This window comes from Pristis pectinata, chromosome 6 (assembly GCF_009764475.1).
Source record: "Pristis pectinata isolate sPriPec2 chromosome 6, sPriPec2.1.pri, whole genome shotgun sequence".
Classification (NCBI taxonomy): domain Eukaryota; kingdom Metazoa; phylum Chordata; class Chondrichthyes; order Rhinopristiformes; family Pristidae; genus Pristis; species Pristis pectinata.
The window spans coordinates 113397725-113408339 of NC_067410.1; the positions used below are offsets into that span (position 1 = coordinate 113397725).

Consider the following 10615-nt stretch of genomic DNA (forward strand, 5'->3'; position numbering starts at 1 on the left):
GTTAGCGTTGTCTAAAGGCGAATCTCATACTTCTGCTTCATCTTACCACAGATTTCAACAGAGTTACAAGATGTCAAATCGAATAACAATCGCATCATGGGAGGGAAAATGAAACGTAAAATGGTAACAGGAAACATTACCGAACACTGGATAAAAAAATGAGTCAAGAAAAAGTTAAAGAAGGAAAAAGGTGGAAAATTTTGCAAAGAAGGTAGTAGAGAAGTGACGGGGGGGCAATGATTGAATGGCTATCTTCAAGAGACCGAACCGAAAGACTGTGCGTTTCTTGTTGTATTATGGTGCAGAAATAAAGATAGGTCAAAGCACTGTGGAGAATTGACAAAAACGATCAGAATGGTTCGATTACTGACCAGAACATATCACACCGACATCTTCTTTGTGTCCACAATCATGATGACCCATAGCAGAAAATTGGCAATCCCACAGGAAGGACTCACTCCCTTTGCATTCAACCTCGTCCATCCAAATCGTGCCGTTTCCTTGGGGAAACAGCATCCCGGCGGAAGCCGATACCAGATCTCCACAGTTTAATTGTCTGCAGACAACTGAAGCATCGTGACTATCCCACGAATCGTCGCACACCGTTCCTGACGTCCCACTGAAGAAAACTTCAACCCTTCCAGAGCAGTTATCGAACCCTGCCACGAGCTGCAGGACTGAAATGAAAGACGCACGTGTACACATTTGATCATTTTAACCTACAGTGGATACGTTACTTCCTTTTATTTACCCTGTTCTCACTCCCAACCTATTGTGCTGAATAATGTGCTCAATGTTCTGGGATACAGGTAAGTGATAGACTGCATTGCACAGCAAATGGTAAGCAAGCCACATCACGCTAGAATTCAGAACTAAAAATAACATGCAACAGGACAGGAAATAATGTCATTCTGCAGTTTTTCTTCAAACCTGAAGTCATGCCTGGCAACTCATCCAAGTTCTGGTGGCCCCTGTCATGTAACTCTCTGTGCCGCTGCAGCAAAACATGCTTATTCTCTCCAAATTCCCTCTATCGGCAACTTATGATTCCAAATCAAGCACTAACATAGTTCTATTGTTTCTTCTAAAGCAGCAGATTTTGCCATTGCGTGCCCTATGTTGTACCGAAAAGTGCTCATGCACTGACATTACAAGAAGCAACCTGGCGACGTACAAGTTTGAATCCCTCTGAAACTACGAATAAAGAAGATGCATTAAAACTGGCTGTATGAAATAAGTCAATGCATGCTTAACCCGTAGCTTTAATACGTGACATATCGATAATTACCAGAATCTTCCGGAACTGGGTGCATTATCTTTTTCTTTCTGTTCCCCTGGATTCGGTTTTTAGACGGGTGTGATTCTGCAAAACAAATTCCACACATCACGTGATTGAAATATTCCAAATGCAACTGGCTCCGTTTGCAGACCATTACCTGAACAAATGACCCCGACATCCTCCTCGTGGTTACAATTAAGTTGCTCCCAGGGTGAAGATGGGCATTGCCATATAAGTGAGTCATCCGCGCGACACCTCACATCATCGAGCCAGATCGGTCCAGATCCCTTTCCAAATGCCACGGAGTTTTCTACAGATGTTGCTGAACCGCAGTTCAGCTGGGCGCAAACCAAGTGTGCATTCTCCGTGACAAAAGAATCTGAGCAAACAGTGCCCCAGGTCCCGTTAAAGAAAACTTCAAGTCTGCCTTGGCAGGGATTCTTCCCATTCGCCAACCTTATATCTCTGTGACCTGAAGGACAAAGAATACATTTCAGTTTTGGCTTTGTTCCAAGCTAGACATTAACTGTATAAACAGTACATCGCTCTCTGTCTGTACTGTGAAATCCTGTTCAAAATGCATTTTGAACTCAAAAGCGTCGAATCGTCAATTCATTCCGTGCACTTTAATTTAGAAACAAGGGAACAATCCATTTTACACAGGGCTCTCAAGTTCGCAGGCCATTCGGGACCAACTTCGGCAGGGCGAGCTTTCAGAAACAATAAGACCTTAACTGGATAATATGTTTCTAGTGTTGGTCTTTGCTCTATAAATTTCAGTCAGTTCATAACTGAGAGGGAAGGCAGTATTGACTCATCCCAAGACGGCGCATTCAACGAGGCAGAACTATTTCGACCCTGTTTGTGAAGTATCTGCGTTAACCCCTGCATTAAAATCGTTGTAAGATACATGAAACTGGGATATTTTATACTCATGCAGGACCGTGATCTATTGAGGCAAACTGGAAACTGGAATATTCGCTCAGAATGTATTCACAGAATTTCCTGCTATTAAGAGATCAAATCGTTCTTAATGGTTTTGCAATAACAGAACATTATACTTAATTCATCGATTGTCATTACATGAAAGTGCCGACCCAAGTATGTCGAAGATAGACTTTATCGTGGAATAAAAAGTTGTGCATATCTTGAGTTACTCCTCACCCGAACAGATAACTCCAGCATCTTCTTTATGAATGCAGTCGTTCTCGCCCCATGGACTCCTCAGACATTGCCACAAGGCCGAATTATTCGCTGAACAGTTCACGTTGTCCACCCAGATACGACCTGAACCTTGACCAAACCAACTGGAAACCGTGGCATTAACAGCATACCCACAATTCAGTTCTTTGCAGACAACATGGGCATCTGCTAAATCCCAAGAATCATCGCACACGGTCCCCCAGGTTCCGTTGTAGTAAACTTCAACCCTTCCGGCACAGCGACTTCCGCCGTCCACTAGTCTTATGGGAATATGGTCTGCAACCGGAAATAATATCAATTGAATAAATTCGCTGTCTGGAAGCAGTCTGAGTAACACTTGCAATCGATTTGTCTGAACAGATATTTATCGTGTGCAAATTCGTTACTCTACTTAACGAAACGTCGGCAAACATTTGCCGTTTCTGAGAAAAGATAGGGTAACGAGTTCAGCCCAGGATATTGCTGCTCGGATTCTTTAGAGCTGTGCCGTCAGCCCGCCGTGTTCAGCGCATCAGAAAAATTTTCCCCATAGAACTGAGGATATCGGCTATTGATCACTTAGTGTTCCACTCAGGAATTCTCTGCACTTCTTGGGGATGCAAATTTTCATGAAGTATTTTCTTCCTGTTTGTGGTTTAATTATTCACAGCCTTGTAGGAGTAGCACGTCTTCTGTCTTTATTGCGCTATGATTATGACTGCACTTAGAATACTACTTTGCACATTAATTAGTTCATATTTATGCTCTTAACAATGGCTATACTGGAACGCATTGGTGCCAACACATGTCATTAAATATTACGTTAGAATATAGTTCTAATGCAACAAGCAAGATGCTGAAGGAACTCAGCGGGTCCGTCACCATCTATGGAGGAAAATGGAAAGTCGGTGGTTAGGGCCGAGACCATTCTTAATTACTGTATAAAATTATTCTGCTGTTGCTGAAGCCCTGTAAAATTCAGGGGTTTGCTTAGTATTAAGTCTGCATTTTGTCTCGACAAGGATACAAGTCACACCCACTATCATTGAGAGCTGCATATTACAGGTAGACTCGGGTATTTGTCGGGGACATTTTTGTTTCGTTTAACGACTCTCTCCACTGCAGATTTGTCCTTCTAGTTGCATAGTCATGGTGCTATTAAACCAATCTAAAGTACCATGCGTATCGATGGCTAACTCCCAACCCAGCGTCCTATCATCGGTTCACTGCTGTCAGTGGGACAATACGGTGTTTTTATTGGATTATTGCTGCTAATCCCGAATGACTTCCCCATGCAGACGCGGGAATACTAACAACGGGTCACTTAACCTATTCCTTCCTTTCATCCAGAGACACAATCTGTATTTTCAGTTCTGGAAGTGAATCAATTTCACTTTTACCGATCCAGTGCATTGTACTGTGTGCTCACAATAATATAGCCTCTACATTGGAGAAACAAAACAGTGATTGTGTGAGCACTTTGCGGAATAATTTCATATAGTTGACAAGGGCGAAGCAGAGCTTGTTGTTTAATGTCACTTTAATTCTCCATCCGACACCCATTCTGAATTAACTGTGTGCAATCTCCTACAGTTTTTAATGATGAGTCCCAGCATAACGTTGAGGAAAAATATCGCACCATCCATCCCGACACTTTGCATATTTTGGGATTCAGTATCAAATTCATATCAATATCAAAGTTTCCGGAAACTTGCAGTTTATGTGTGGATCAGTACAGGTCAGTTCTTTTATAAGATTATTCTTTTTCGTCAGGCAATGCCTGATCTGCTGGTCATTTCCAGCATTATCCATATGGATTCGTGTTTAGCAACGGCTCTGACCTGAATTTCACGGCCAAAAGACGCCCCTTGATTTTTAATTAGCCTTCTCTATCTGTCCTCATTAAGCTATTCAGCAAACTATTCTGTTTCACTGAGAGAGCATTTTGGGGACAGTGATCGCAACTCCGTAAGTTTTCAGATATTTATGGATAAGGATAGGAATGGACTTCAGGGAAAAGTGCTAAATTATGGAAAGGCTAATTGCAACAGTGTTGGGCAGGAGCTGGAGAGAGTAATTGGGATGTATGAATTTTATGAAGTAACATAATGTTCTTACCAGAACAAAATACGCCAACGTCATTACTTATAGATAAATAGTTCCCCTGAGTAAACGTGCAGTTCCAGAGGTAGGATTCACTTCCATTGCAACTGGCATTGTTCATTAACACTGGTCCTTTCCCGATTCCATACTTGGAGTGGGTGTAAACTTGTATTGCGAAGCCACAATTCAGCTGTCTGCAAACCACATCTGCATCTTTGAAATCCCAAAGACCGTCAGTTACTCTGCCCCAGACACCCCCGTAATAAACCTCCACTCGGCCATCGCAACGGCCCTCTCCATCAGCCAGTCGCAACTGCCAGTGATCAACTGCGAAAATATAATTGGGTAATCGATGTCATTCAATATTTCACAGCAGTATATTGGAAGCAAAAGTTACACGTTCATATCACTGGGGATCATAATGTCACAGGGTTACAGAGCAATGCAGCACGGATACAGCCACCCACCCCGCCCCCCCCCCGACCCATGAGTCCATGCCGACCACGTTTCCACCAAGATCATCCCAATTTCCTGCGTTTGGTCCATATCTTTCCAAGACTCTCCCCTGTATGAAGATATCCAAGTGCTTATTAAATAATGCTATTGTACCTGCCTCAAAAATATGCCTAAAGAGTCTAAGTTAGTCAAATTTAATGAAATAAGAAATTGCTGCAAATATGCCATACAATAGATATCGGAAGGTAACAAAATACAAGGCGAACGTTCCAACATAAGCATACGTCTGAACTGCTGTCGCCAAAGGACAGTCATTTGTTGACAAACACCAGGTAATTTAATAGTTCAGATTACTTCGGAGAGAAGAATTGCCGGAGATTCGTGGACTCCAGTAGGGGCGGTGCTTAAAATATGCACGCAGAACATAAGCAAAGACATCGATGTCAATGTATATTGCTTTCCCCTTCCTGCTCTAACTGCACCCTGAAGACAAAACTAGATTCAAATAATATCTGCTTAATTGCTTCTACAGTAATTTAATCCGTTTTGGGCGTGGCTCCCAGAGATGTGCGAATCTGATACAGAGGTCTTCAATGCATCTTTTCACAAGCTGCAGAAATAAATTTCCGTTTTATCTTCTATTCTACGTGCGTAAATGCTAACATGGTACTTTATATTCTGATTGTTTTCCCTACCAAACGTCTTGCATTATTCTGTGTGCAGGCATGCGTTAGATTCAGGGGACTGTGTTTTCACGGAGCCCCACTTTCCAAGTTCCTTCCATCATTCATTCCTTTACACGTCAACATGCATATTTGGTTAAAACATAGAACAGTACAGCATAGAACATGACCTTCGGCCCACAATATCGTGCCGACATAGATAATCCCTCCGGCCTACATAATGCCCATATCCCTCCATTTCCTCTCATTCAAGTGCCCATCCCATCCCCTCCTAAAAGCCCTCAATGCATTTTCCTCAACCACCCGATCAGACAACGCATTCCAGGCATCCTCCATTTTGAATAAAAAAAACTTACCCCTCAAGATCCTTCAGAACCTACCCCCTCCCACCTTAAAAGCATGCCCTCTGGTATTGGATCGCTCAACAATGGCAAAAATGTATTGTTTTCCACCCTATCTGTGCCCCTCGGAATTTTATACACTTCCAACAGATCACCCCTCAGCCTCCGCCGCTCCAGAGAAAAGAGCCCAAGTTTGTCCAGTATCCCTTGATAGAACATGCCCACTATTCCAGGCAGAATACTAGTAAACATCCTTTGCAGCTTCTCTAAAGCCGTGACATTCGTCCTATCAGAATTGCATGAGACCAGAATTGCATGCAACACTCTAACTGCGGCCTAACCAGAGTTCTATACGGATGCATTATAACTTATCGAATGAAATCAAGCATTCCATCAGCCTTCTTAACCACCCTATGTACCTGTGTGGACACTTTCAATGAGTCATGGACTTGCACCCCAGGGCGTCTCTGCTCCAAAACTGTTAAGCGTCTTGCCCTTAAGAGTGTACTGCCTCTTGACATCAGTCCTACCAAGGTACAACACCTCACATGTGTGCGGGTTAAACTCCATCTGCCATTTCTATGCCCACATCTGCAACTGATCTATATCACGCTGTGACCTTCGGCAGTCTTCTGCACTATTCACAGCTCCACCAAACTTGGTATCGTCTGCAAACTTACTAACACATCTATCGACATACTCATCCAGGTCATTTATGCATATCACAAACAGCGGAGGTCCCAGTATAGATTCCGCAGAACACCACTGCTCACAGGCCTCCAGCCCGAATAAGTCCTTTCATCATTAGCCTCTGTCTTCGAAGTGCAAGCTATTTCTGTATCTACGCAGCCAATTCTCCACTGACGCTATACATCCGAACTTTCTTAATTTAACGATTATGTGGGACCTTGACAAATGCCTTAATGAAGTTCATACAGATGACATCCACAGCTCTACCTTCAGCAATCACTCTCGTCAACTTATCAAAATACTTAGCCAGGTTAGTTGGAAACGACTTTCCCCGCACAAAGCCATGTTTGCTTCTCTAATCAAGCCATAGGCAAGCAGGTGCTCGTATATCCTGTCACTGAGAATCTTCTCCAGCAATTTCCATACAACTGACGGAAGATTCACCGATCTATAGTTCCCGGATTTCCCATTGTTACTTTCTTAAATAGAGGATAAACATTAGCCGCTTGCCAGTCCTCCGGGACCTCACCCGTGATCAAAGGATACTAGTCAAAGCCCCAGCAATTTCCTCTCTCGCCTCCCTCAGTACCCTGGGATATATCCCATCGGGCACCGGGACTAATCCACCTTAATATTGTTTAGGAGACCGAACACTACCTTCTCCTTGACCTCTAAATGCCCTAACGTTTACGCCTTCAGTTCCAATTTCTGCGTTCTGCATGTCACTCACCTGGGTAAACTCTGAAGTGAAATACTCATTCAGAACCTCAGCCACATTTCTGCATCCAAACATAGATACCCTTCTTGATCTTTAAGTGGTCTTAACCTTTCACTCGTAATCTTTTTTCCCTACGTAGGTGTAGAAAGTCTTTGGATTCTCCACAATCCTACTTGCTGAGCACTTTTCATGGCCCCTCCTGGCTTTCCTAATTCCTTTCTTGGGTTCATTTCTACCTTGTTTATAGTGCTCACGTGCTCCACCTCATCCTAACTTCCGAAGTTCTACGTGTCCTTTTTCTTCTTGACTATGCTCATCACTTCTTTGGACATCCAATGTTCCCTTATTTTGCCATTCATTTCCTTCCTTCTAATCAGGACATACTTATCCTGTACGCTATGTATTTGATCCTTAAACACTTTGCACATGATCTACGTCGACTTGCCAGAAAAAAGGAGTTCCCAGTTTACTCTACCTAGTTCCTGCATTTTCCCTTCGTAATTATTCCTGCTCCAATTTAAAACCCTCCCGCGAGCCCCATAATTATCCTTATCTGTAGCTATCCTGAAAGTTATTGAGCTGTGGTCATTTTTCCCCAATCGCTAACCCACTGATAGGTGAGTCACCGAGCCAGGAAATTACCCAACACGAGGTCCAGAACAGCCTCTCGCCTTGTTGTACTGTCAGCATATTCATTTAAGAACCCCTCCTGTATACACCGAACCATTTCAGCCCGATAAAACCCCCTTGCACTAAAAAGGTCCCAATTTTTATTAGGGAGTTGCAATCTCTCTTGACCACAACCCAGTAATTCTTACGCATTTCCCTAATCTGTTTGCATATCCGTACCTCAATGTCGCGGTGGCTATTGGGCGGTGTATACTACACCCCCAATAGAGTGATCACACACTTCCTATTCCTGAGTTATACTCAAAGAGACTCTTTGTCCGAGCCCTCCCATTATCTCTCGCCGGAGTGAAGCTGATCTCTAATTGGTATTGCAGCTCATCCCCCGTCTTTTACCTCCACCCATATTCTTCCTAAAACTTCGAAACCCTAGCACATAGATAACCCATTCCTGTCCCTCCCTCAACAAAACCTCTGTAATGACGACAAGATCATAGTTCCATGTACTGATCCATGCTCTCAGTTCATCTCTCTTGCCCATAATATTCAAAGCATTAAAGTACAATCATTTCAAACCATTAGTCCAATCACATCTATTATTTGGAAACTGCCTTATCCTACATTCCATTACATCAGCGCTCCTGCCCGTTTCCTTACTTACTGACCTGTTGTTCCGGTCGCCATCCCCCTAGCTCAAACCTTCCCCTGCAGCATTAGCAGACCTCTCTTCCAGGATATTGGCTCACCTCCAGTTCCGGTGCAAACCATCGCTCTTGTACAGGTCTCGCGTTCCCCAGAAAACGTTCCGATGGTCCAAGAACTTGAAATCCTGCCCCCAGCACCATCTCCAGAGCAACTTATTTGTCTTTGCTATCCTCCTGTTCTTTCCTTTACTAGCTCGTGGCACCAGAGAGTAATCCGGAGATTACTACCTTGGAGGTCCGACTCTTCAGCTTCCTTTCTAACTCCCTGTACTCATTGAGCAGGACCTCTATCCGTCTCCTGCCGATATCATTGGTACCAATATGCACCAAGGATTCTGGATGCTCACCATCCCCCTTCAGAATATTCTGCAACACTCCGAGACATCCAGGACCCTCGCACCAGGGAGACAACACGCCATCCTGGCGTCTCTTTTGCGGTCACAGGATCTTCTGTCTGTCCCCCGACTCTCGAGTCCCCTATGACTATCGCTCTACCTGAGGTCACCCTTCCTTTCTGAGCCTGAGAGCCGACCACAATGCTCCTGGCCTGGTTGCTGCTGTCTTTCCCAGAGAGGTCGCCCCACTCAGTCGTATCAAAGGGGTATACTTGTTATTGAGAGGAATAGCCACAGGGGGACCCTGCACTGACTTCGTAATCCTCCTACCTCTCTCAGTGCTCACCCATCCACTACCTGAATCCTGCATCCCGGGTGTAACCACCTGATCAAAAGTCCCGTCTATGATTCACTCAGACTCCCGGAAGATCATTAGTTTATCCAACTCCAGCTCCAGCTCCTTAATCCGGTTTTTCAGGAGCTGAAGTTGGCTGCACTTCCTGCAGGTGTATTCATCAGCTGGAACATCAAGTTCTATGAATTCCCACATCCCACGGGAGCAGCTTCCATTGCCGTATCTACCATCCTGACTACACTGTACTAAGATCAAAGCAGCAATAATAAAAGGACAAACTTACCCTTATCCCCTGTTCTTTTGACTCGGCCTCTTCTCGTCGAAGCCTGTTGAGTCAGAGTCTTTAATTTCCCACTCTGACTCTAACCCACTCCAAGGATGGCCGCTACGTTAGCCTTAGCTCTCATGGTTAAAGACCCCAAGCAAAGAGAGAAAAAAACCTCAAAGGGTCAGGTGATTCTCCGCTCTCGTCCCGTTGCTGCCTCTTCCCGCGCCTGCGCACTAACTTCCACTGGGGGGACGAAATCTCCAAGGAAATGGAGAAAGAAAAAAATCTCACCGTGTCAGGTGACTCTCCGATCTCTTCCCACTGCTGCCTCTTCCCGCGCTAGTTTTCACTCTGTCTGATTCCTATTTTATCCCCTAATCCAGTATCAGAATCTTTTAGACTCTCGATGGCCATCAGTCTGTTCTGCTTTAGATACCTACTCCAGGCTCATCAGTGGCTCTTCCTTGATTGGTTGAACACCTTACCTGTCATTTTAGGCATGTATATGCACAGCAGAGAGCCAGTAATTCAGACGAAAATTCCGGTATGCCACTTGTATACATGGGGTTGAATTATTTCAATTCATTTATTGCATTCATTGCTTTGAAATTATTGTGACTCACTGGCAAAAAATAAATGTTGCCAGCGTTTTTCTGAGCCACCATCATGTGCGGGTTATAAATAATTAACATTCAATAGTTTCTGATGTTTTTCTCATGAAGATTCGGTACGAAACACGATAAGTCTGTTCATCATTCATTTATGATTATATGTAGCAACCATTTAATATAGTAATTACTTATGTGTTACATTCTTCCCTGTATATTTCTTTCATTTCCATGTAATCAAGGTAACAATAGATTACATTAATTCG

The 10615-nt window shown here is 43.8% G+C and overlaps 1 protein-coding gene across 1 annotated transcript; it reads right to left on the bottom strand.

Annotated features, from left to right (window-relative positions):
- Positions 1-1262: 1262 nt before the first annotated feature.
- Positions 1263-8763, bottom strand: LOC127571925 (deleted in malignant brain tumors 1 protein-like). Its single transcript, XM_052018674.1, has 5 exons — positions 8745-8763; positions 4580-4891; positions 2444-2758; positions 1437-1751; positions 1263-1363 (listed from the first exon to the last, which is right to left on the bottom strand). Exons 1-5 carry the CDS (start codon positions 8761-8763, stop codon positions 1263-1265), a joined length of 1062 nt encoding a protein of 353 aa, XP_051874634.1.
- Positions 8764-10615: the final 1852 nt, after the last annotated feature.

Bases quoted from the DNA above. Each gene is read 5' to 3' on its own strand.
- LOC127571925 (XM_052018674.1), bottom strand. The intron at 2,759-4,579 runs GTAAGAACATTA...TTCCGGTTGCAG, and splicing joins CGTTGGCGTATTTTGTTCTG to ACCATATTCCCATAAGACTA. The intron at 1,752-2,443 runs GTGAGGAGTAAC...TTTGTCCTTCAG, and splicing joins TGCTGGAGTTATCTGTTCGG to GTCACAGAGATATAAGGTTG.